We start from the raw sequence: 25193 nt of genomic DNA on the forward strand, positions 1-25193 counted from the left end.
TGACCTTACTTACTAGAATTTGGTAAAATTGGAACTTTGATCGAAAATATATCTGCCTCAGGCCAAATTTGCCCCGGCCGCGCTTATCGATAAGCGGTGCCAAGACCTCCCAGGCCCAAAAGTTTTCTGCGTTTTTTACTCCGAGTCTCCTCAAGAAAACCAACCCCCACCATCACAATGTTGCGCGAAGTGTGAGTCACAGCCCATTGGCATTTGCATATTCTTCATCTGACATGTTTCCTGCAGTAAAGCCAAGAACCCGCGCACAGCGCGCATTCTCAAGGCGCGAGAGCCGCAACTCATCGAGCCCCCGAAGAAAACGCTAATTCTCCACGGCACAAAATGCCCCCAGGCACTGGACACCGTGCTGAAGACCTTCCACTCCCTCACAAAGCCTCACTCCGTCCTGTTCCACAAGAAGAATGCAAACATTCACCCATTCGAGAACCTCGAGAGCATGGAGTTTCTGGCCAACAAGAACGAGTGCCCTCTGGTCGTGTTCGGCAGCAGCAACAAGAAGCGTCCTAACTGCCTCACTCTGGCCCGAATCTTCAACTCACAACTTCTCGACATGTGCGAATTGCTCCTCCTGCCCGCCAAGGACGATAAAGATATTCCTCCCATCCGCGAGCTCAGCATGCACGTTGGCCAGGGCCTGCGACCTATGATGCTTTTCGCTGGAACCCCGTTCGAAGATCCGACTTCTACCTCTCACGCCATGATCAAGACCTTCTTCCTCGACATGTTTAAGGGTGAGGAGGCGAATGCTATCGATGTCGAGGGTCTACAGTACGTTCTGATGGTCGGTGCTGAAGAGCCCCGTGATGACCTCGCTCCTATTGTTCACTTGCGCTGGTACAAGGTCATCACCAAGCGCAGTGGTCACAAGCTTCCTCGCGTGGAATTGCAGGAGATTGGTCCCAAGTTTGACTTCAAGATTGGCCGCATGCGCGCCGCTTCCGCCGACGCTATGAAGACCGCCATGAAGCAGGGCAAGCGCCCCAACGTTGAGATCAAGACGAAGAAGAATATCATCGTGGACTCGATCGGTGACAAGGTCGGCCGTGTCCACCTGGGCAAGCAGGATCTTACGGGCCTGCAGACGCGTAAGATGAAGGGTCTGAAGCGTCGTGCTGGTGTGGACGAGGATGATGATGAGGAGGAGGCAGACGAGGACGAGGATGAGGATATGATGTCGGTGGATGAAGTCTCGGAAGATGAGGAGAGCCACAAGCGGGCCCGTATTCAGTAAGAAAGAGTTGGATCTACTTGCATTGTTGCGTATCTATTTTCAACGGCGTTTGGACCGGCTCCCGGGGTTTTGTGCTTTTTGAGGCCTGTCTGCAGGATATGTCATGTATCTGCATGGAAAAGTATAGAAGCGCTGCTTCCCAAACTGTTTATCTAGGAAATGTCAATAACTATTACCCGCCCTATCTAATCCTAGTACTACTGGACTGTAATCCTGCCCAACTGGGATATAGTAGTTGACGACCTTTGGTAGTCCACGTGACCCTGACGTAGCTCGGCAGGTCTCACATGCCTCGGTCCTTTCTCCAGGCGGTTCCGACGCAAACTGCCGTTCCCCTCCCCCATGCCATGATTCTCGACTTCTTTTCACCTCTTCTCTTGAACTTCATCAACTTCCTGACTAGTCACTTTGTTGTTACCCCTTAATAGATCCCTTTTTTCAACGACGACCTCCAACCGAGGTCCCTCAGCGCTATGGATGTGCTTTTGGTGAGCAATTCCGCAGAGTGCAGCCACATGCAAATAACAAGCTAGCGGAACATCGTTAATACAAGTTACATCACAGTCCCGCCTGGAAGAACTCGTCCTGAAGCCTGAGTTTCAACCTCTCTTATCACTCGTGAAAGGCGCGCGCAATGGTGTCGTCTACGGATCCAAAGTGCGGTTCCCGCATGCGCTGGTGTACGTCGGTTCCGCGGAAAGCAACTACAGACAACTGGATATGAGACTAACTGGGGTTATATTTTCTATCTAGCATGATATTGCTATTTAGATCAGGATCGTACGTGATTACACATTCCTCATTACCCTCGCCTCCCTATTTCCCCGCGTTCCGTCCTATCGCATTCCGCTTTCCCTCGGGCTAACCAAGCCGAACCGCTATAGATTCCGACAAAAGATCAAGTTAGTCTTGAATGCCACACGCCTACACGCGCGAAACCTCGCCACATTCGCAATCATCTATAAACTATCCATGATCGTCTTGCGAAATCTCGACACCTCCGGCGCCGCGAAAGAGGGCCGCTACGATAGCTTCTTTGCCGGACTGATGGGTGGATATGCGGTCTTTGGCCGGCAACGGGGGAGCATCAGCCAGCAGGTAAGAACCTCGGCCCTTCTCGCGCCATCTCTCTGCCGAAATACGTACTGGGATTTACATCTTTTGCGCAAATTTCTCCCTTTTTTCTCTTTCTTTCCGTAGTATTTGCGTTGCTAATAAACCCCCAGATCGTCATCTACGTCTTCGCCCGTGTGATGCTCTCTCTCGGGAAACTCGCCATCCAACCCAACATGCACCCACTCTCCTCCCTCATCACACCCGAAGCCCGCACAAAGATGACAGATAATGCCTGGCCCGTCTTCGCTAGTATGACCTGGGCATCAGTCATGTATATTTTCCGTTGGTACCCGGATACCCTTGCCTCCAGTCTGCGGAGCAGTATGGTATACATGTATGTCGCGCCTGAGCCTTTCTCCCGGCGGTTTCTACTTTGTTACTAACATCACGATTTAGCTATGCCGATTCAGATCACTGGGACTCATTACGGACACTATTGCTGCATAACAAATGAGTGCGGGGGGCTTCTTGCCTTGGCTGGATCCTGCCTCATTTTCTTCTTCTCATCCAACTGGTTTTGGATTGTACGGCGTAAAGCGTGGAGTATCTCTTTTCTTCATTGGACGGAACTCGTTCATGATGTGCATTTCTGTTGATTGTTGATACCGCCGTTGTGTACTATGAGACATGGACATTGTCCATCAGTGGTTTTCTTTCCCGCCTTGAGTAGTTGCATTTTGCATGAAATATGATTAGTATTAGTATATAGTAGGCTACGGTATACCTAGTAGTCTGATTAAATACTACCAGATACCTATCTAGGTACCAGTATAAAGTTTATAAGTACATTTTGCACAAGAAATAGGCATAGGTAGTATGTCATTAAAGATCTGATTGGTAGATGGATCGAATTGAGGTATCAGTAGTAAATCACTCGGAGCAACTAGTAGTTCATAATACAGTTTCAAGAAGAGGAGGGGGAATTAATTCGACCAGGTCGTTCGTCTCAAAGGGGGCTGGTGCCGGGTACAAGGCCCATCAATACACGAGACCCGGGAAGGGGATCCATCAGGCAGGGAAGGTACCCCTACCACTGGAGAGCCCACGAAGTTTTGGGCCAGCAGTGGTAGATAGATTGGTTCGCAGACATCACAGAGGTCCAAGATTTTCCATCTCCGTTGGCAGAAAAAATGGGTTCGCGTGGCAAGAGCAAGAGCACCCCTAGTGCTGGGCATTGCCCTCGATCTCCACCAAGACCTTCAAATCGCCGTCCATCCATTCCGTAGTCTCGGCTGTGAGAAGAGCGATGGTCCACTCTTTATCAGTTTGGATATGGAGTAGGCCCTGTGGTAGCCATGCTTTGACTTTCCACGAAGCGTGCGTTTCTCTGACTTGTTGGCTGTTATGATCGGTGTTGTCTCCATTTAGGCTCGGATAGCGGCGGAGAATGGTATGCTTGAACGCTTCAACGTCTGGACATTGGCCGGCGGGAAGGTCGAGGCGGGGTAATATACGCTTCCCTTGTTGGAGCATGTTGATTCGGAGGTATGTTTGGGGTTGGGCTTGCGTACAGGGGTTATTTGTGGGAGCGGATGATGTGTTGGTAGCTGGCTGGGTGTGCGAGGGGAAGTGATGGTCTTGCCCTGGCGGAGGGTTGTGAGCGCCTTCCCGGGAGGCAAGGTTCTCTCGGATGATTCTCGATACATCGCGCGTGATACTGCTTGCACTGTTTAAGGTGTTAGTGATGATAACTTGTACGAAAGGCTCAATGTTGAAACTTACAACTCATCTCGGGCTGGCAGATTGCGACCTCCGCCAATCCGCCAGGATAGATCCGATGCAGTATTTGAGTGAATGATGCGATTGATGTTTTCGTCCTCGCACATGGACGGGCACTCGTAGTGACCATTGTGAACGACATAGTAATGGCTATCAACCGCAGCAACCAACCCACGCCAATCAGGCTGTTGGAGGCCAGAGACAGACCAAAGACTATCCAGCTCATAGTCTTGGTTGTACATGTCATAGATTCTGGCGATTTCGTTCCAGTCAACAGTGTACCCATCCATCAAAAGGTCAGTCAGTCCAATTTCGACTGGCTGGCCAGGGTCAATAGGAGGAGGTTGCGGTGCTGAGATCGGGGGAGGCGGAGGCATTGATTCACTCAAGCTCTCTGTGCGGTGATCCTGGCCGTGCATCTGAAGCTGTTGCTCGGGAGAATATCGTGGGCCGCCTAGCTCAGCGAAGCTTTCATCCGTTTTCCGACGGCGGCGTTCATCGGGGCCACCTCCTTTACGGGTCTCAATGGCGTACTGGCGTTGTCGTTCATTCGTGACCATTCTTCTTAATAAAGGAATGACCAGTGAGATGATCTTCTGAGAATCGCGTGGCCATATGTATGTTCTCGGGCCCATGCCCTCATTGACAACATTTTCCCCAAAGAGTCGATCTCCATTACCCTCGCTATCCAAAAAGGTTCTTGCGCAATTCCACAGGCGCAATTTGACCATCTCAGTATCTCCTTTTCCTCTTTGGCCCACACAGTCGCGTCGCTCTGGGTGATTATCATCCAGCATGTAGGACTTGGCTGCGGCCTGAAGATGAAGGAAGTTTTCCGGCGATAGTTCAAGGGATGAGAAGAGCTTCGACATTGGAGGTCGGGTCTGCTTTTTGTTGGTCGATGGTTGGCGGAAAAGCGCAGCAGCAGAGTGTACACCGACAGCGCGCGCGTCGGACAGGGACTGCGGGGGCACGGATCTAATGCTCATGCTGTCACCGGAGTGTCCATGTTGGGTAGGCTGAGGTTGATAGTGTTGGTGTGCACTACCGAGACCCGCTCCTGCCAGCTGAGGATCTAGGTTGTCGTCATTTCGCTTCCTCTTCTTTGAGACGGTGCGGCTGAGACCAGACGATTGCGAGTGGTCGTTCGGAACTCGTAAATGTCTTCCTCCTCCCATTCCAGAGCCAAAGTGTGCATCACTGAAGGTGTCGTCGCCGAGGTGCATATCTGTGCTGTACCCATCTAATTGATTCGATGCTGCGTCTGCAGTGGCAGCCGCCTGTGCTACCGCTGCCCACTCGTTCACATCATGGTCCGCCGCGGCCGTTGCGGCTTCCACCAAGCCTGCTAAATGGTTGTCATTGGGCGCATATCCACTGTTGGGGTCGACATTTGAATTGGAATTTTGCGTAGACATCTCAGCCGAGGAAGTAGGTATGATCTTAAAGTCGGAGGCCGAGTTGGACATCGCGTGGTGTCGGGTATTAGAGGGTATTGAAGGGTATTGGAGGTGGAAGCAAGAATGTCCGGAAGAGGGTATTCTTTGGAGGTTCAAAAATCGCGATCTCAATTTCGAACTTCCAAGGCGCGCGACTGAATCTGTTCCCAGGAAATTTCACGTAGCCTGCGCAATAGACACAAATGACTGTAGTTGTCGGGGAAGTAAAGCTCCGAATAGAGCGCGCGGCGCAAATTAACCAGTCAAACGGGCGATGGATGATGAGGCGGTTGGATTGGCGACGGAGGAAGTAGGTGAGCCGGGGATGATTGGAGGGAATTCTCTCGACTCCACGCCCCAAACGGGGGTGTCAATCGTGCTGTGGATTGAACTCAAGTAGCTCCGGCGGAGCTCTGACGGGCTGATAAGAACGCGACTGGCGACGGTGGATGTTTGGTTGGTTTGAAAGGAGGACAGACAGTGCAAACTCTCAAGTCACCTGTCGTTGGTCACGTGAGTAGCATGTGTCATATGATCACGTGATACCGATATCTGCCCGCTTGACTTTGGCCTTCATTCATTTGGTTAGATACATCAATCCTGATTGAATTCCTTATCTAAGAATCTAGAAGGATATGGAATAGAATATTGATTTCAAAGCACATCATCTACCGAGAACATCCTGCCGGTAGCTGTAATGCGTAGCTCAAGCCACAAGGATTTACGGTTCTAGTGGTGTGGATACCCCTGTTCTCTGCAAAAAGACCCTCTAATCATATTAGGCAAGGCTTCAGCACTAACGTATGATCTCATACTATGTACAGGACTCTACTGTTAAGCTGTCATTTTGTATCGGATACCTAGGTATACTTCAAGTTGAACCTGCTCAATAAGTAGCTGACAAATTATAAACTCTGACTAAATTTAGAGGATATTGGGTCTTCCAGGGTTATAACGAGGATTTCACTCTACTGGAGTATTTGATTAGGGCTGTGCTGAAGACAGGTCGCATACTAGTATCACATCCACCACACCTTACCCGTTCTGACAGGAGGGGTGCCCATCCGACTACCCTGAAGATCTAAGCCACCTGGTTGGATCAGGGTTTGGATGTCTCTTGGCCCCCAAATCTCTCACGCTTGACACTATTAAATATGCACTGCCATCGCCCGTGCTTATTCAAGTTCCTTTTCAGCTCTCTTCCCAAGCTCAAGTCTGCCCAAGTTCCATCACAATGTTTGCGGAGCAGCGTCTATGATTTCTCGTACGAGATACACAAGAACTCCAGCAATGACTATGACGACTCAAGCCGACCCAGCGTTTACGGCCCAGAGATCGGCGCATTATCATCCGGTCGCAAGGGCTGACGATTCGGCCACTGGGAACGGAGAGAAACCTGATAATGCGGCCCAAAGCCACCAACTCTGGGCGCCCTTCTTCTTGAGGTCGCCAATGATGAGTGCATTTTTGACTATCTTCATTTCCATACTGCTTTCCCTTGTGGCTTTGTTTGTATACTCAGAGCGTCAGCATCGAAGCTTAGGAATTGAAACGCCGGGTTCGAGATACTACTACCTATGGACGTATGGACCAACCGCCGGTACATTATCGTCTTGAAATATCCCCTCTTTCCTCTTGATTCGTGATTCTGAACCACTCTTATTGTCTAGTTTTCACCATTGTCACAGCCGGCTGGACGCAAGTGGAATATCGCGCTTTACAATTGATGCCTTGGGTCTTGATGCATCGCGGTCCTACTCCTGCAGCAGAGAGCATATTTCTCGACTACCTGTCCCAGTGGAATGTCGTCTCGCTGTATAAGTCCATCCGAAGTCGTCACTTCCTAGTATCTCTGTGTGTCGCCGGATCACTGTTGCTGAACGCGGTAACCGTGCTCTCTACTGGTTTATTCGAGCTTGACTCGACGCCCATTACCCGGGATATCGATCTTACTGCGACACATGAATTCGACGCTTCGAATTGGGACCCCGTTTGGAATGATGCCCGGCCCCTCGGTGCATGCATGGGCTATATCGAAGACGAATTGGCTCGACCAATTGGCATTCATGACCCTTACGTCTACCCCCCGTTTCAGAGCGCCCACCAAAACACGAATTCCACGATGAGCGCAAATATCAAGTATGAAGCCAACCTTGATGTCTTTGAACCAACCCTCGAATGTTCAAATGCCACCGTCAAACTGGTGCCGTCTCATGATAACACAACCACTTTTGCCCAATTGGACTCCTATGTTGGCCAAGATGGTTGCGCGGTAATCATCGATCGAATCCCCAATGTCTTGACAACCACCCCTGGTATTGTAGTTGATACACTTATTGCAGGATGCAAAGGGGAAATGCTCGAGGATACGTACGGTGATAAGCCGAATGTGTCATGGTCTGTTGACTGGCGCCTGTGGGCTGCAATTGCGCCATCAATGTTATCCGAAGAGGATGACGCGGCAAATAATTTAAATGTCACGGGATGGGAGCATAGAAAGATTGAAGTTGTTATGTGCAAGCCAGGGTATGCTCTTTCCCGGGGACCTGTCAAGATTTGGCGTGACGCTGGCCAAAATGACATCTCCACCTCTATCCAGCCCGACGCCCTTACTCCGACGCACGGGATAGCAAATGTCACAGGTGGGAAGCTTCTATATGCGGCAGCTCAGGCTATGGCAATTGGATCGAGTGAATTTACCGAGGCGTACGTCAATGGCGCGTCTGCAATCTACGCTTCCAATCATACGCGTAAAGAGCTATGGAATAACCTCGATGAATTTGCGGTTGCAATTGAAGATTCTTTCACCTGCATCATGAGACAGATTGCGAAAGATTCACTCTTGGTGCAAAGTCCGCACAACATTGAAGGCACGGAGCGAGTTGTTGAGCAACGCTTGTTCGTTCGGCCACTTTCATTCTGGTTGATGGCTGTCTGCATGGCGTTTCTTGCCGCCGATGCTGGTATTCTGCTCTTCTTCTATACGCCGGTTGCTGTTTGCCCTCGGGACACTGGCTCGGTTGCGGGCCTTTCTCTCGTATTCGCACGAAGCACAGGGTTCATGGACAAATTCTATAACTGTGATCTCAAGACAGGAACACAGATGGAACACTCGTCCTTGGGACAGGGACGGTATCAGTCTCAAATAACTAATACTGGGGCATTCACATTAGTACCATGCGGCGATGCTAGCGATCTGCAAGATACTAGAACGGTGTCTGAAAGGACACAAGTGGTTTGGTGGAGGCCAGCGTCATCATCTTGGTACATCCAGCTTCCTCTGATTATCATCCCTGTCGCGGTGATAGCGGGCCTCGAAACCGTATATCATATTTCGGAGAGCCATCATGGGATTGCAATGGTTGAAGGCGACTCACCCTATACTCACTATGTCTGGGTCTATGTTCCCGCGATAATCTTATTCGGCATTCGTTGTTTCTTCCAGTCTGTTGAATTTGGCGCGCGAATGGTTCAACCCTACTTCCGTCTACGCCAAGCGTCAGCACCGCCCGAGACGAGCATATTGGAGAACCAACTACGGAAGATCTCCCTCTATGGACTTTGGGACTCATTCCGCAAAGGGCAATGGGCTCTGACTGCGGCTACACTCTCATTGCTCCTGGGGGCTGTTTTGCCTATAGTTGTTTCTGGTCTTTATACAACGGGTCAATCTGAGCCGGATAGGCATTGCCAGCTTGTGCAGGATACAAGGTGGAGCCTTGGAGATCCCACATATGACGGACTTGACGAGACAGCCTATTGGAATGATAAAAACTTCAAGAAGGACGTCGTGACCGGCATGATCATCCATCTCAATATGTCGTATCCGCAATGGACATATAAGGATCTGGCTTTTCCCTCTTTCAGCCTGGCTGATGCACAGAACTTCCCTACAAAAGGTCATATCGATGCCCGGTTGCCAGCCTTGCGCGGGCAACTTCACTGTGAAGAAGCAAAGGGGGTTAATTGGACGTATGGGGAAGATACCCCAAATACATGGGAAGGTCACCAGACTACCAAGTGTCCATCCTGGGTGAATTCCATCGAGTGCCCGGGCGAAGAGACCTATGATTTTTTCGGAACAAGAGATTGGGTTGTTGGCTGTCCAACTCATGCTATGATATTTAGCAAATGCGATCCACAAAATGCATATTACAACAACACCGCGAATTTCCATGTGATGAACTGCTTTGCGGAAATTGAAGAAGTAGACGTGGATATTCGTCTTCAGATCCCGTCTTTCTCCTTTGACCCAGATTATGAACCAAAGGTAGTTGACAATTCCTCGAGAATCCTCAACAACACTGGACTTGCTTCGTTCATTGGATTCAAGGATATGGAGAAGTATTTATTCGACATCAAGCCTTTGACCGGAAGCTATCCAGAAAGCTCAGATGGGAACCCAGTCATGGATGCGTTGATTTATGGAGTCGATGGTGTCCCCGCAGACGAGCTTATGGACCCAGCAAAGCTGGTTTCTCGCGTGAACGAGATATTTGGCGTTATCACCGCACAGGCTTTGAGCAACGCTGGCAATCAACCCTTCGATAAGCCTTTTAATTCGTCGTACACGGTATCACCAATGACCAGCACTCCACCGGTCTTTAAAGCTGTCTTCTATGACGAGCGGAAATACCTCATTCAAAATGAGATCTCAACTCGTATTCTAGATGGAGTCATTGCGGCCATGGTGCTATGTGCCGTTGTTTCCTTGGTCTTTATGCAGACAAAACGCGTTTTGCCCAAGTGTCCATCCAGCATTGCCGCCATCGCAAGTCTTGTACATGGATCCAAGATGGTGGATCCAAACCTCATTCCCGAAGGCTCTGAATGGTGCAATGATAACGATTTGAAGAGCCGTGGTGTGTTTGCGGGTCAAACTTTCACGATGGGCTGGTGGTCACGCGAAGGGCTCAGTGATGGCGAGTATGCCAATCCTGGAGATAGCTCCAGCACTCTTGGTAGTTTCACGAAATCTGCCGGTCAGCGGGAAGAAAGCCACGGAAAGACATTCGGGATCGATTTTGACCTGGACGAGGAGAAGTCTAATCTGATAAGGCCGTGAGTTTGAAGATACCGCGAGCTGGTCAGACCTCGATTTTAAGTATGAAATGAACATAATGCCAACTATATTCATCATGATATAAGCTCTGCCTTTCAAACTGCTAGTACCTGCTACTAGTACTAACTAGTCAGTAGATAAATACCCAAGTAGAAGCTGATAGGGCTCCGAGCCTCAATGAAATCGGCAAGAGATGCGTTTGGGCTCTCAGGACCTCCAAGGGTATTTCAAGCATTTTGCAAGACACTGTATGAACACTAGTAATTTACAGTCTCCAGCTGTCAGTCTCCAAAGAAATTGTGGAATATTGATTCTGAGATGTTTGCCAATCCAGCTGGCCAAATAGAACGCAAGAAGTGAACAGAGTTATAGATACACGAGCATTGAAATGGAAGCTTCCTTGGTCGGAAGCGCAGCAAAATGAACCCCATATGCAAAATAAAGCAACGATGAAAGAGCTAGGAAATCTAATTGCAAACTGCCCGATATAAAACCCATCTTGAACGCCAAAAAAGTAAATTGTAAAATGTAGCATAGGGATCATGATTTCGTGCTTTGGAGCCCCGGAGGTCGAAGGTGGAGTTCCGCCACGCAGAAGGTCTAGAAACCATCGCCATCTTTCCAAGGTCGCCCAACTTCTTCGGCACGGAGCCTGGGGTCGTTCCCTCGGGCGACGGCATTTTCCAGTAGAGCTTCCACCTCCCGCGTTTTAGCGGCCAACGGTTCTTCATGATCCTTGCCGCCAGGAGGAGGGATATTCAAATCCAAAGTCTCATCTAGCTCACCAAAGTTCGTGGTCGTCTCAAGATCATCCGACATCCAAGCGAAGTTATCAGCCTCAAGCTGTAACTCATCTCGCAATTCTAGCGCCTCCTGGAAAGCCCTAAAGTTGTCCAGACCACCAAAACAGAATCCATAGCCATCACATAGACAAACGCTCTCATCCGGGCACAAGACCGGCTCGCCGGAGAAAACGTATTGCCAAAGATATTCCCAAATTCGCCCGGTTATGTAATCACTCAGGGTAGTTTGCAGAAGCCAGTCACGGTAGAACACGAAGCGTGAGCGGGGAATTGTTCGAATACGCTCCTTTGATAGAGCGAATTGGGCACAGCACGGCTGCGCCAGGACGGACGGGACTGGGTCGTCGGGGAAAATTTCACTCCAGGCTCGGGCAAGCACGACTTCTTCCTGTTTTGTCTCGTCCGGCTCGATTGCGCCGGGATGCATCCAATCAGGACACCCGGGGCCTGAGACCGCAACGGAGATTCATATAGCCTTCTCGGATCACGCGGTTTAGATTCAATCGCCTAACGGTCTCCGCAGTATCGCCGCCGAAAAGGTTTTCATTGTGCCAGGCGTTCTGGTGTGCGTGTACAAAGACCGAAACGTCGGGAAGATCGTCATAGAAATCAATGACATAGGTCAGATAGACCATGACCTCGTTGCCCTTGTTCACCGGCGGGTGCAGGGGAGCCGAGGGATCATTCGCGACGTAGATCGCTGTATCCCAGTCCGGAAGTTCCTCTGCGATCCAGGCGACATCTTCCTCCATTGTCCGCGGCACGACGAGCCGTTTTGTATACTTTGTGCCGTGTGGTTTGGGAATTCCGGTGACGAAATTTGGTCGCGGAACCCAAGGGGATGGTTTTATATGACCGGTGCTAACATTATATGCCATGGACCAGTTTGTACTGGCCCCGGAGCCATGGGGATTGGAGGGAAGATATTCTCCCAGGCCAATGGCCTGCGGGACGGACTCCCATGCGTGGGGTTGTCGTAAGGTGCGCGCTGTGAGAAAGACGAAGGTGAAGAAGCAGAACCCGAGGAAGAGAACCGCTCGCCGTGAGAGGACCATCGAAGGGGATTGTCGGGATGGGTTGGACGCGGAGAATTATCTGTCGTACAGGGCAAACGTTAGCTGAGCAGGCCTGGCAAGATGCCAACTGTCGGAAGCTGTGGCATGTGTGGCAGGGCGCACAGGCAATCAGCGATGAACGTACAGGTAGATCAGGGGTAGATCATTGCAGTCAACAAGGTGGCCTCATTGCAGGGCGGGAATGGAGAACTTGAAGTAAAGAATGGAAGGGTCGACGACGATGAGATGGAAACAAAGCACTGGCACTGACCCCTGGGGATCATAAGCTCCAGTCAGTCCGAGTCTCCGGCCAATCCAGCCAGGGAGGGTTGTCACGGTCCACCGTCACCGTGGGGCGAATCGAAGGGGGAAAATGTGGTCGGCGGTGGATCGCCCACTGCACTGCCCGATGACGAGGCCTTGGATGTTCTTCTTCCAAACCAGGTCGATATATACAGACTACATACTAGTACTAGTGTATGATTTTATATGATTGCCAGTGTTTACATAAGGTTGTTTTGGATACGAATGCACCTCCGGTGAATAGATATCTCGGTACTTCCTGCCAGTGGACTACTAGTACTAGAAGTATACTGCTATAATATACTCTCCAGATCATGGAATCATGATCATCCTTCTATTATTCTGCTCATGGAGTCCAATCTCCACGCTACAGCTTTTCAACCCGTTCCTTTATTGATATATGGGCCATAAACCATGCTCGGAACCGCTCAAAGAAACCGGACTGTGCTTGGCAGCCTGCAAATCTATCAACTGGTAGAAGGAACCTCAGGTTGAACACACTATGCCCTTTTATTATGGTAGAAGTTAGATGGACTGAAACCAGAGCAGTTCTTGGAAAGTCTGACTTTCTACATTACCGAATGAACAGGAGATTCGGTCAAAGTAACACGAATAGGGATATCATGATGGGATTCTGGTTGCTAGGATCAGGTGGCGCAGTGAAAGTGGCCCTTAGCCTGACGGCCACTCGAGACCCAGAACGAGCGATTATCTTCAAAAATATGCATAAGAAAGAATCTGGGGGAACCGCCTCGTCCCATACCGTTTTCCCGGCCAGAGGATCTAGCTAATCCCACGTCCCGGTTGACCTCCGAAGATCACCGGGCACCTCAAGATTGTTTTTAATGACATCGTTTTACGCCAAAGGTCTTCCGGTGAGAGCAGCCTAGTTTTCGAAGGTCGAGACCTCGAGAGGACGGCTGACCGCACGTGGGCTGCCATATCGAGGAGAGAAGAGTATGTCCTTGCACCACCCAACCCTTCAAACCCGCATCGAGACTCGAACAAGCACGATGGCCGGATCTGTAAGTCCATCAATCTGAACTGATTTACATTTGATACTAGGGAAAGGCAAATAAATCACAATAGATCCTGGCTTTGCTTGTCCACTTGATGAGAAAAGCTGCCTCCATGTCACCCACACCCTCCTGATTTACGTCTCGTCATCCGACAGAAGGATCGGGGGCTATGCTCAACATTAGGGCAAAGCCCCCTGCCCCTAACGACAACAAGGGCCATACTGCTAAGCAGCATAAGAAAAACAAGGCCCACGATGAGGCCCGCACCGAGGCCCAGATTGCGAAAAAGAAGGCCAAGAATAAGAAGGGCGTGCCCGTATGAAGGCACAGGCGCAGTTGGTACATAGTGGGAATAACAATCCCAAGTATACCGGTAAGTAGACTTAATTGGAAAGGAAAATTAAATTATGCTGACTCTAAGCTTAGGAATTTCTAGAGGTAATACGTCGTAGGAATTCCGTGGGTGATTCGATCCTAGCCCTGGACCTCCAAGCTACATGGGAATGGCAGCAGGAAGAGCACTGAAGTTTAACACAGATCAATACTACTATGTTCTTGTCTAGAATCAACACTGTGCTTACACATCCAATACTAGTATATACGTTACTTCGTTTATGAAAGAAGTAGCTTAATATCCATATTTGTTTGGGATCATGATCCCACCAGACAACCTTCAAGTTGGAAATAGGAGGTTACCAAGCCCCTCGTAAACGCCTAGGTATAGATGGTCTCAAGTATGAGAGCGTGTTCAATTCACCTAACCAGATTATCTTTCTAACAATTTCGAGAGTAGATAGAGCGCCAAATGGCCCTGATATTGCCGGCGAGCGTGTTGAGAAGTTATTATTTTTGAAATTTTTTTGTCTCGGCACCAAGACTGCTAGTGCCAGTCTCTTTTGTACTGGTTCTTCTTGGTTTATGCACTGATTTTACTACTAGCATCTCGACTCCGAGTCTTTCGGTTGAGACTCGGATTATGGAGTCAATGAATATCCATCTTCCAGCTTGAAGGTTGTCCCTTAAAATCTATCACTATATGTGTCGCATGATTGGCCTGTATTTCCGCAGCTGGTCACCACTCGTTCTCTATTCTCTACTTTGAAATATCAAATCGGGATTTCTACTATCTACGATGTATCTACACAGTTGCCTGTCTCCTCACTGACCAATCAGAAGGCAGTAGTTATCAGACCACCGATTGGTTATCTCACGTGACAACGCGAAAACTTGCGGCGCCGCAGCATTCAAACGGGAAATTTCTCGTTCATCTTGCTTCCTCAGATGCGCTGTCATGATGCAGTCTTCCAAGATTCAAGGTCGTCCCGCTGAAGAGGCCATCTCCGTCAAGGCCTCTCATGCCCCCCCAAGAAATCCCACGACCCCTTAGCCCACCTTCTCGCTGGCGCGTAAGTTTTGATTTCCCCGTCGCTTCGCGGCGACTTTTTTTTTCGAAACAAAACATCAAGAAACTCCAACACCAGACTAACTCATTATCTTATGTCTATATAGGAGCGGTGGGTTCGCAACTGCAATCGCAACCTCCCCTCTCGATGTCCTCCGTACACGCCTCCAATCCGACTTCTACCAACGACCCCCTGCACCCTCCGCCTCTTCCGCCTCTTCCCCGACCCTCCCAATCTCCAATGCCCAACACACATCCCACAACACATCCCGCATAATCAGTAACATCTACCGAGCCGAAGGCTGGCGAGCCTTCTTCCGCGGCCTGGGACCCAGTCTCGCTGGCGTGGTCCCGGCCACCGCAATTAAATTCTACGTCTACGGAAACTGCAAGCGCATCGGCGCCCACATGTTTGGCTGCGGCGAAGATTCAACACTCATCCACGCGCAGGCCGCTATCTCCGCCGGCATTGCCACCTCCACCGCAACAAATCCCATCTGGCTCGTGAAGACTCGTTTGCAACTCGACAAGGCTCAAACAAGTACCGGAAACCGCCGGTACAAGAACAGTCTCGACTGCATCCGCCAGGTCCTTCGTCAAGAAGGTCTTGGCGGTCTGTACAAGGGTCTCAGCGCGAGTTACCTCGGTGCGGCTGAGACGGCCTTGCACTTGGTCCTGTATGAGCGGTTGAAGGGTATCTTGCAACGATCGCTCGTCTCGCCTGATGGAACGGATACGCCGACGCAACGGGAAATCACTAGCTGGATTAGTACAACCGGTGCGGCTGGTTCTGCCAAATTTGCTGCTGCTTTGATTGCTTATCCCCACGAGGTGCGTAAAATGACTAGCTCTGCTAGGAGACTAGCCACTTTCTCCGTCAATTTTTTTCCTTTTCTAACGGTCTCTTGCTACAGGTCATTCGTACCCGTCTTCGCCAGGCTCCTCTCGAAAACGGCCGCCCCAAATACACCGGCCTGGTGCAGTGCTTCCGACTCATTGCTAAAGAAGAGGGCATGGCTGGTCTCTACGGTGGACTGACGCCACACATGATCCGCTCCGTCCCTTCGGCCATCATCACTCTGGGCGTTTACGAATTCGTCCTGAGACTTGTCGGCAAGTCCGAATGAACATAACGCTCTCCTCTCATGTGGGCTGCCACATTGTACACTATTATTGAAAGAAGCGGCTTTTCTATCGTCTTGATTTTGCTCTGGCTATTTTCTGCGGGGCTGGATACGCCGTTGCGAACCTAATTGCATGTATTCTATCTACGGCGTTTGATATGGTGGGACCATCATACTATTGCTTTTTCGTGTTTTTCTTCTTTTTTGCTCTGGGAACTGTGGATAGAATCTCCTGTCTTGAATAACTGTACTATACATCATCTTGTCACTATCATCCAAAAGAACTTTCGACTCTTATCATTTTACATTGTTCGTCCCTGTTGTTCATGCAAGTATCTAGCATAGGATAGCGAGATGAAAGTTTGAGAGATGTGTATCATTCAAAGAAAATCTACATTGTTACAAAGGGTCAAAATGCCAGCGTGCAGTTCGGGGTTACATAGTAGGCATCTCGAACAATTCTTTGTCCAGGGAGCCGAGCCCGAAACCTCATATGAGAAGTGGAGAAAAAGAAAAAAGAACCCGGGTATGATATTTTGCTTCAAAAAACGCCATGCAACGCTGATCCAAGGAGAGTGGGCAATGCGACCAGGGGGCTAGAGCTGGGAGCTCATAAGAGGGGAAGAAAAGTACAAAATTGTGGGAGGAGTATGGTATCTAGGGATTTAGGGGCCATTTTCGTCTGCCTCTTCCACTGTGGCTGCGCGAGCCTTGCCCTTTGATGCAGATTCGGAAGATATGCTGTCTTCTTCCGCTGCTTCCTTTGCAGGTTGGGCATTGCTACCCCAGCTTGTTGGAATAGTAGATGGACCTGTCTCTGGTACTTGCTCAGACTGTACATCTGTCCATTCTTGGGACGGTGAGTCTGCCCGGTGGTCCGTTGCTGATGATTCATTTGGCATTCCCCAACTGGGCAATTGAGTAGGTACTGTTGACTGCGTCTCGGCCGTAGATATTTCTGGCGTTATAATCGGCGCGGTGCTTCCGGTGGCCTCATTGCTGCCATTCGGGGGAGGCTGATGCACCCGAGTTGGTGACTGTGCGCTTGGTAAAATGCTTGTTGTTGGCGTGGGGCTAAGTGCTGGCGGCACGTTCTGGCTGTTTTGCTCGGTGGGCTGGAGAGGGACAAGTGTCCAACCTGGCGGAAGGTTAAGTCCTTCCGGCAAGCGGCTATCTCCAGCAGACAGAACAGAGGAGCCAGGCCCAGCGAAAAACTGACGTGCTGATGTTCCCGATAGTCCAGGTTGTGGTGTGGCGGCTGCTGGAGATGTTGCTGTTGGACCAGTGATATTGGCATGTTCTCGACGCAGTCGATCTAACTCTTGTTGAAGGTTGCGCACGTGGCGGAACTGTTCGGTAACGGCACGCAGAGATATTATCTCTTGAGTTATTTGCTGCTCAATATGTTGCAGCTGAGTATGGACATCGGCGGTGTTGGAAGTTGGGATATGATGATGTTGACCATGGGCTGTAGGTACGGGTGGGCGACGACCAAATCCGAATCCAAATCCGACCTGACGTGCTCCTTGTGGATTGGCATTTGCCGCGGGTTGCAACGGCACATTTCCCTGATGGATTTGCTGGTGAAGATTATTGAACAGATCCCCACCGCGTACAGCGCCGAACCCGATCCGGAAAGGACCGAACTGGTAGACGCGAGCTCTGGGCGCCCCGTCAACTTGTGCACCTGGCTGGCCCGGTGCGGGGTTTGGAGGAAACCCACCAGCACCGTTGCCAGCATTGTTGGCATTCGCACCAGCAGGTCCTCGAGCGGCCGCAGCCGCAGCACCGACCACTGGTCGCCGACAAGCAGGACAGTTCTGTTGTCGTTCCAGCCAGCTCCTCAAACACGAAAAGTGCAAAATATGACCACAAGGAAGCTTCTTGGGGCGGAGACGGTCTGGAACACGCTGTGTACTAGCGGCTGGTGGCGGAGCAGCTTCTCCAGCAGCATCACCGGCAGCGGCAGCTGGCAGAACAGAGACCATCTCCTCGCGGCAAATAATGCAGACTTCTTCCTGGCAACCTCCTCCGGGCTTGCATCCGGGTACCTCTCATTCATGTCCCGGGTCGCATTGCGGTAACGGAGGAAGTCCATGATCCGACGAGCAAAGGAGCGGATAGTGACAACAACGTCGCGCAAAATATGAATAGGCAAGCCATAGAAGGTAAGAAGAATGGCGAAGAATACCAAATAGACCACGAGCTTGACAAAATCGGTCAAAAGATCGAGATAGAAGACCCATCTGCCCTTTTCCTCCCATCCGGGGACATCAATCTCAAGCTCATTGATATCATTCTCATCGGGAAGGTCTGCAGGCGGGGAGCTTTCTCCAGCGCGCGCGTGCTCTCGGATTGCTTCCAACCTTGCTTCCCGAATCTCTGCTCGGCGCTCGTCCATCCTTACCTTCAATTGTTGGCGGGTCACGTAGATTTCCACCAACGCGATTCCATAGCGAGCGGTGGTGGAACTTGACAGAATGGTCAAGATTGCGAACTCAAACCCGAACATGACCATCATATCTGGGCGCGCTTGATGTATAACCGTGTTGATGCAATACCGCAACATGAAGGCATTGAAGAGAACCGACAACACCAACGAGGTGGCGAGGCGTGTATGAAAGAGCCGAGGGTTTGCCGGGGGTTGTTGCTCCAGGTATTCGACTCGGCCTTCTCCAATCCATCCCCAGACCTTTCCAACCAGGAGTGAGATGAACATGACCAGAAACCAGCCGCCAAGCTCGCCCCGAAAGATGGTCATGGCCAAGCATGTCTCGGTAACGGCGAACCACGCCCGCTCATACAATTGTTCGGTTTCGATGGGTCGCAAAGGCCCGTATAGAAGTCGCTGTAACCAGAAAAGGACAAATCCGGTGACGAGAAGACATAAATTCGTTAAGATCTAGTAGCGCACCGCTCGTGGCGCGTGGTTAGCCAAGTTTCGAAGTAGGACAACGATGACGAGCAACCAGACTGGATCAACTCACCATCAGATTCGCACTACTCTGCGAGAGATATACACATGCCGCATAGAAGTTCGCTCTTTGGTGGAGAGCCTTCAAGAACACACCGGTGGCTAGGGCCACTGAGGCCTGTGAGTTGTTAGCGGGAAGTCGTTCGCTGGGGACTGATTTGAGGGGGTGAAGAGCGGAGAGTGAGAGCGAGAGGGCAGCTAGACAGGGGGACAAGACCTGCCCCGGCGTAGGCGGCCAGTCTCATGGCGAATCACTGAAATACTAATTGGCAGGTCATCAGAGGAGAAAGGGGGACCAAGGAGAAGGGAGGTGTGAGACGTGGAGTACGGAGTATAGAAGTAGCTGGGTAACTCCATCTGGACAGCTTTCCACTCTCCCGCCTCTCCGCATATTACGTCAGCGGCACGTGCCCGCATCTATAAGAGTACCAGGAACAATGGCATAGGTAATTCTTAACTCAAATGAACTATTTATGTGACAATGAGGTTGCGGATAGAAAAAATTTCTTCTGAGACTATAACACATCACTTAATATTGAGATTCAGGTACGACTAGTACTAGAATACAAGTAGTTATAACGTGACTTTCACGTTTATCCCCAAGGACGAAGATGGGACCTCGGTGATAAACTTGAATACAAATTTGAACAACACTCGGTAGAAGTAACTCGCATACTATTTGCAATTCAGACACATTTTCCTCATCATAATGGCAGTTCACACTCAATCAGACTCTGGGAGCCCTTGCCACCGCTCCAAATTTTAGTTATCGTAAGGCCTGCCCTTGTTTCGATGAGGTTATACCAAGCTATACGGGTGCGTTCTTGGGCAGACATAAGTGTCAGCATAACCATGTCTAGTGCCGTGGCTTCCCAGTAGGCAGCCATCTCCGGTATCACATGCTCATGAATCAATAACCTGCTATATCCAAGTTTCATGGCAGCCTTGACTTGCGCAAGAATACTTTCACAAACTTCGTCGGGCCAGTCATGCAAACAATTGTGCAAATAATAGGCCCGGGCACCTGATATTGTAAGTGTATTTTCACCTCTAGAAGAACAGTCTGTGGTGCCAAATCGGGCTTACCGTTTATGGGCTGTTTCGTGTGGAAGTCATACTCCATGCGGAGAATAGACGATTCTAGATCCTGAATTTGACCTATGACCACAGGTAGATCTTGAAGGATCAATTTTCCTGGGACCTCGGGGTGGAATTTGTGAAACAGTTCTAGGTCGTGGCCCACATTCCCGCCAATATCGACGAGAAATGGAGCCTCTGGATCCGTGTCAGCGCCGTTGATGAGCCTCTCTTTTACCGGGTAGAAGCTAGAAGCCATCCAAGGCAAAAAGCCAAGGGCGTAGCCGCTCATGTGATCACTGAAGTGTGAACCATAACCTAGAGACTGTTGCCATGAAAAGGTATCCATTGTCGTTCCGTAGGCGTACATCATTGCCGTGTCCTTCGCGTCGGTGGGATTTACCCAATTTCGCTTTCGAGAGAACTCGTGGAATCTCATAGGACCGGCACTTGTGCAAGAGAGCCTGGAGATGTGAGCAGCTATCCAAGAGAAGCCCAGATCAAGAGACTGCGCTTACATAGCGAGATAGCTATTGCCAATAGCCGGAATGCTCATCGCCTTCGTAAAATTCGTCAATCTATATTCGTCCACACCAATCTCGATGAGATACCCGGTCGCTCCAAGATGTCGCATTAGTCGACCTTATGGGGGGGGGTCAGCTAGTTTAACTGGATGGGCTAGCATGGAACATACTCAGCAGTACATGATCTATCCCAAGCTGCTCTGCCAACTCGCTCGCCTTTTGCGGCTCGTCGCTGTTTTGTACCATGAGTTCCCACAACCTCGAGTCCACGCCAAAGTTAAGGCCAGCCATCGCACCGGTCTGTCTGCCAGTTAATTTCGCTGGCTCACAAATAACTAGTTAATGGTTGAAAACTTGCATGTGCCCAACAGTGATAGAGCATGGTCTCCCGAGGAGTTTCCAGAGCTTGAACCAAAGTGCGACATTTGGCAAGCAATTTTTCTCGTCCTGCGTTATCAGTGGTAAGGGAATTAAACGCTAGTGATATCTCCTTCAACAGCGTGGGAACGGCTTCGATGTCATTCGGCTCAGTAGCGATGGAGACATCAACATGGGATTGGCCTTGCCCTGTTTTTCGGGCTGGCATATTGCTCACAATCAAGCACAGAGACTGGGGCAACTGGGAAGTGATGTGGTATAGAGCTTGTGTGCTGCAGCAGATGTAGGTGGCTGTGTTGCAGGGAGATCCAGATGTATTTGCCAAGGTCAAATATACCCGATGGTTTGACTGAAATTGAGACTCACTATCGCAGTTGAAGAACTATAAGACACCGCCTTGATGGATTGATAATATTTCCTTTACATACCAATCGAAGTTTCAGCTCATCTTGCCAAGAATCAAGGAAATTCGATCCTGCATATGATCACACTGCAGGAAAAAGCCCCGTGCTGACGATTCGACTCGTCTGAACAGGTCATGTCTCGCCCAAGAGGGGGCTCTTGCTCTGTCTTCTGCCACTCCAAGAGGAGACATCAGATGGGAAGATTAGTCCTCCGCAGCTCCTGCCTTTTGGCTCAAATTCAAAGTTGGATCGGGCTTACATCGTTACCGATTAGGATAGTATTGAACCTTATCAGGCAATCCAACCCCAAGTTATACGATAGCCATGCAGTGTGCAGCTGCGTTAGAATATCACCACGAGTTGGGGAATGTTGGTAGATTGGCAGAATGCCACAAAGTTTGATGTGCCCTTTTGGCCGGCTGCTGGACCACGACACAGCGCCACCATAAAGGTCGGTGAGGGACTGGGAAATTGCCCACCACGTCCAGATCGCCCTGGGAGATACTTTGGTCATGCGGAGCCGAGTCACAATTGCCGCATGAATTAGCCCTGGTGCCCTTATTTTGAGATTTCACTCGTCATTGGTGAAGAATGAAGGAAAAAGCAGTCATATGAAAAGAGAGAGAGAGGATAGCGAAGATCTAGTCCAGACACCGGCGACACGCCGGGGTGCGAGCGGGGGCCTGGATGCCCGAGGCCGGCGGTGGAGCCACGCCGCAACATTGTTGTTTTGGAGCTACTATTGACCGGTAGGCAGCTTTGACCTACCATTTCTTAGCTTCCTTGGTTCCTCTCAATTAAGTGGTGCCATTTCCCATCCCCATACAATCCTTTTCGCGTTCTTCGCGGCGGATTTGCAGATAAATGATTTATTGAACCCGCCTGATGTTCTGACAAACATGCTTGTCGTTTTCTCGTTGACATCCCTCCCAATTCAAATCATCGGTGCTATTTAGCGAGTCGTCTGCTCGGCCCTCTGAGCGCAAGTTAGAATATACAATTATGCTAATGCTGTGCAACCTTGGAAGATTCTAGGCTAATGCATTCTGCACCGCAGGAAGTTTGATTTTATGCATTCCACTAACCTTGGAACTTGAATCAGGCTGAGCGCTTTTAGGGATAGCCTCGAGAAGCTGACGATACTGATTGAAAGTACCCAAATATAGCTCCGAAGACGTTTTAAGGCTTCTTGAACGAGATAGTGCTATATTTTTTTTTGCTGCAGTTACTGCTTACACCTAGGAATTCACAGATAGAATGATCTTGCTCAGTTACCTTCGTCCAGCACCAACCCAACAACGGCATGTCCTGAGAAAAGGCCGCCCAGCCAAGAATGTAACATACAAAGTGCTTCCGGGCAGCCGTCTGTTCATGGGCTCAATTGCATCTACTGGTTGGAGACAGTTGGATGTAGCTGTTGTCGGTGGCGGAATAGGAGGAATGTCCGCAGCGACCGCTTTGCGTCGTGCGGGCCACAAGGTGTCTATTTATGAAGGTTCCGATTTCATCAGCCAGGCCGGTGCTTCGATTTCATGTGCTGCAAATGGTACTCGCTGGTTGCAAGAATGGGGTGTAGATGTTGCTAAAGGCGATGGGGTCATTTTGAAAAAGCTCATCAGCCGTGATTGGACGACGGGCAAGATCCTGACCGAGTACAAGCTGGATGACTATGAGGAACGATGGGGACATGTGTACTACATGTTTCAGAGGCAGTGTATGCACACAATGCTGAAGACTTCAGCATTGGGGGAAGGAGAGGGAGTGCCGGCAAAAGTCTTCTTAAATCACAAGGTATTCTGTCAAGTCACTATGAGTATCTACTTGCTCCAGTCCATTCCGCAATCTAATATTCTTTACCAGTGCAAGAACATCGATCTCAACACTGGCTTAATTGAGTTTGAGAATGGATTATCTGTCAATCATGATCTGATTGTTGGCGCGGACGGTATTGGATCCGCCGTTCGTGGTGTTCTCGGTATCTGGCCTGAAAAGCGACCTGCCGGATCTAGCTGCCTACATGCAAACGTTGTCACTGAAGAAGCGATCGCTGCAGGTTTTCCTGACTTCTCTCAAGATAGTGCCTTGCAATTCTGGGGTGGCCATGGAGAAATTTGGGACAAGATCGTTCTCTCTCCATGCCGAGGGGGTAAGCTACTGTCATACTATTGTTTTTTCCCGAGGGAGAAAGGAGACTACGTGAGTCATTCCTGGGGGGGGGATCTGACCGACCAGTGGAAGAATTGCTTGCTCTGTATCCTCATCTTGATGCGCAAGTCCGCGGTCATTTGGCCCTTGGAAAGGAAATCCAGCCATGGCGTCTATGGATGCAGTGAGTTGAGCCCAAAATATCAAATGGCAATGAGTTAATAAGCTCTGTTATTCGCAGCGACCCATATCCGCATCTTGCAAGAAATATGGCGTGCCTGATAGGTGATGCAGCTCACCCAGTGTGTCACACCCCTATAACTACTCCTATAACTACCACTGGGAGTTAGACGTCGCAGCTAACAAGCATCTAGATGATGCCTCATCAAAGCCAAGCCGCCTGTATGGCAATTGAAGACGCAGCCGCATTAGGCATTATTTTTAGCAGGAAAATCTTTACGGGAGATGTATTTGAGTCTTTATCTACTTATGAGTCTGTTCGTCTGCCCAGAGCAACCAAAGTTCAGGCAGCGGCGGCACGAGCGTCGGAGAATATTAATGAGAGAATCGGTGAGTCTCAAGGTTACGACCTGAAGGATTTCATTTTCTCCTAACACACTTCCACTAAAAACTTTACAGGTTTCTCTAGCAATACTGATAATCCGGTTTATGTGGTGAAGAGTGAGCAGGGGAAATTGACAATCGAAGAGATGAATGCGTGAGTCTCTAACCCCGTCAAACAATTCTAGTCTAACCACTTGCAGTTACGACATGCACATGCACATTGATGAGACCGTCTGCAGACGTACCGGAAAAGCGTATCGTCATAAGTATACTCGGGGTCTGCCGATAGGGCTACGGCTATCAAACGGATATACCGTTGGAGCTGAAGATTGGTCTTACAACTAGAGTACTAGTCTCAGAGCATGTTACTCCACACAATTTCTCCAGAGCCCTCTCCCCAAATAGATATGCTATAACTAGGCATGGAGTGATTAAAATCATTTCAGACACGATACTAACACATAATACTGCCCATTGTTTTGGGTCCGTTCCTGCGAAGGGAGAGAATCCCAGCCCCAGAGAATGCTGGATCCAATGCCCAGAGCCACACATCTAGATCCCACTTCACTTTTGGAGATTCAATGTACTCCCAGTATAGTAGGATTTGAATACAAGTGAACTGTAGTGTAACACAAATTACGCTCCACCTCCTATGGAGAGCCCTTCAGGATGTCTCGTTAATCATTTCTGCTGGAAATGTCTTCATACATTCATCACGACTTTGCGTGGGACTAACACGGCAATGTGTCCCCGATTTTCGGACCTGTTACATTCCTATCCTGATTTTAAAGCCATGTGTGCTGTGCATTGATAGGGAATTAGGAAATTAAATG

The 25193-nt window shown here is 49.8% G+C and overlaps 8 protein-coding genes across 8 annotated transcripts; 5 read left to right on the forward strand and 3 right to left on the reverse strand.

The window, feature by feature from the left end:
- Window positions 1–177: 177 nt before the first annotated feature.
- On the forward strand, window positions 178–1252 carry N7533_012135 (rRNA-binding ribosome biosynthesis protein RPF2; the record flags this gene model as incomplete). Its single annotated transcript, XM_057108785.1, has 2 exons — window positions 178–191; window positions 247–1252. 2 exons carry the CDS (start codon window positions 178–180, stop codon window positions 1250–1252), a joined length of 1020 nt encoding a protein of 339 aa, XP_056953886.1.
- Window positions 1253–1725: 473 nt separating this feature from the next.
- N7533_012136 (Tim17/Tim22/Tim23/Pmp24 family protein) lies at window positions 1726–2822 on the forward strand (the record flags this gene model as incomplete). Its single annotated transcript, XM_057108786.1, has 5 exons — window positions 1726–1740; window positions 1817–1932; window positions 2029–2350; window positions 2479–2702; window positions 2765–2822. The coding sequence occupies 5 exons, from the start codon at window positions 1726–1728 to the stop codon at window positions 2820–2822; spliced, it is 735 nt and encodes a 244-aa protein (XP_056953887.1).
- A 707-nt stretch (window positions 2823–3529) lies between these two features.
- Window positions 3530–5556, reverse strand: N7533_012137 (uncharacterized protein; the record flags this gene model as incomplete). Its single annotated transcript, XM_057108787.1, has 2 exons — window positions 3530–4034; window positions 4091–5556. The coding sequence occupies 2 exons, from the start codon at window positions 5554–5556 to the stop codon at window positions 3530–3532; spliced, it is 1971 nt and encodes a 656-aa protein (XP_056953888.1).
- A 1260-nt stretch (window positions 5557–6816) lies between these two features.
- Window positions 6817–10591, forward strand: N7533_012138 (DUF3433 domain-containing protein; the record flags this gene model as incomplete). The annotated part of the gene is made up of 2 exons (XM_057108788.1): window positions 6817–7126; window positions 7197–10591. 2 exons carry the CDS (start codon window positions 6817–6819, stop codon window positions 10589–10591), a joined length of 3705 nt encoding a protein of 1234 aa, XP_056953889.1.
- Window positions 10592–11188: 597 nt separating this feature from the next.
- N7533_012139 (DUF3431 domain-containing protein) lies at window positions 11189–12446 on the reverse strand (the record flags this gene model as incomplete). Its single annotated transcript, XM_057108789.1, has 2 exons — window positions 11189–11779; window positions 11832–12446. 2 exons carry the CDS (start codon window positions 12444–12446, stop codon window positions 11189–11191), a joined length of 1206 nt encoding a protein of 401 aa, XP_056953890.1.
- A 2616-nt stretch (window positions 12447–15062) lies between these two features.
- Window positions 15063–16297, forward strand: N7533_012140 (putative mitochondrial carrier protein (Rim2); the record flags this gene model as incomplete). Its single annotated transcript, XM_057108790.1, has 4 exons — window positions 15063–15110; window positions 15137–15174; window positions 15278–16001; window positions 16085–16297. 4 exons carry the CDS (start codon window positions 15063–15065, stop codon window positions 16295–16297), a joined length of 1023 nt encoding a protein of 340 aa, XP_056953891.1.
- A 662-nt stretch (window positions 16298–16959) lies between these two features.
- hrdA (E3 ubiquitin-protein ligase HRD1) lies at window positions 16960–20784 on the reverse strand (the record flags this gene model as incomplete). The annotated part of the gene is made up of 4 exons (XM_057108791.1): window positions 16960–18345; window positions 18426–19196; window positions 19282–19379; window positions 20355–20784. The coding sequence occupies 4 exons, from the start codon at window positions 20782–20784 to the stop codon at window positions 16960–16962; spliced, it is 2685 nt and encodes an 894-aa protein (XP_056953892.1).
- A 2124-nt stretch (window positions 20785–22908) lies between these two features.
- On the forward strand, window positions 22909–24705 carry N7533_012142 (FAD-dependent oxidoreductase; the record flags this gene model as incomplete). The annotated part of the gene is made up of 6 exons (XM_057108792.1): window positions 22909–23797; window positions 23884–23980; window positions 24038–24098; window positions 24171–24366; window positions 24436–24514; window positions 24561–24705. 6 exons carry the CDS (start codon window positions 22909–22911, stop codon window positions 24703–24705), a joined length of 1467 nt encoding a protein of 488 aa, XP_056953893.1.
- Between the last annotated feature and the right edge of the window lie 488 nt (window positions 24706–25193).

This window comes from Penicillium manginii, assembly GCF_028828005.1.
Source record: "Penicillium manginii strain IBT 31320 chromosome Unknown utg000009l:1.0-3297300.0:1.0-3298630.0, whole genome shotgun sequence".
Classification (NCBI taxonomy): Eukaryota; Fungi; Ascomycota; class Eurotiomycetes; order Eurotiales; family Aspergillaceae; genus Penicillium; species Penicillium manginii.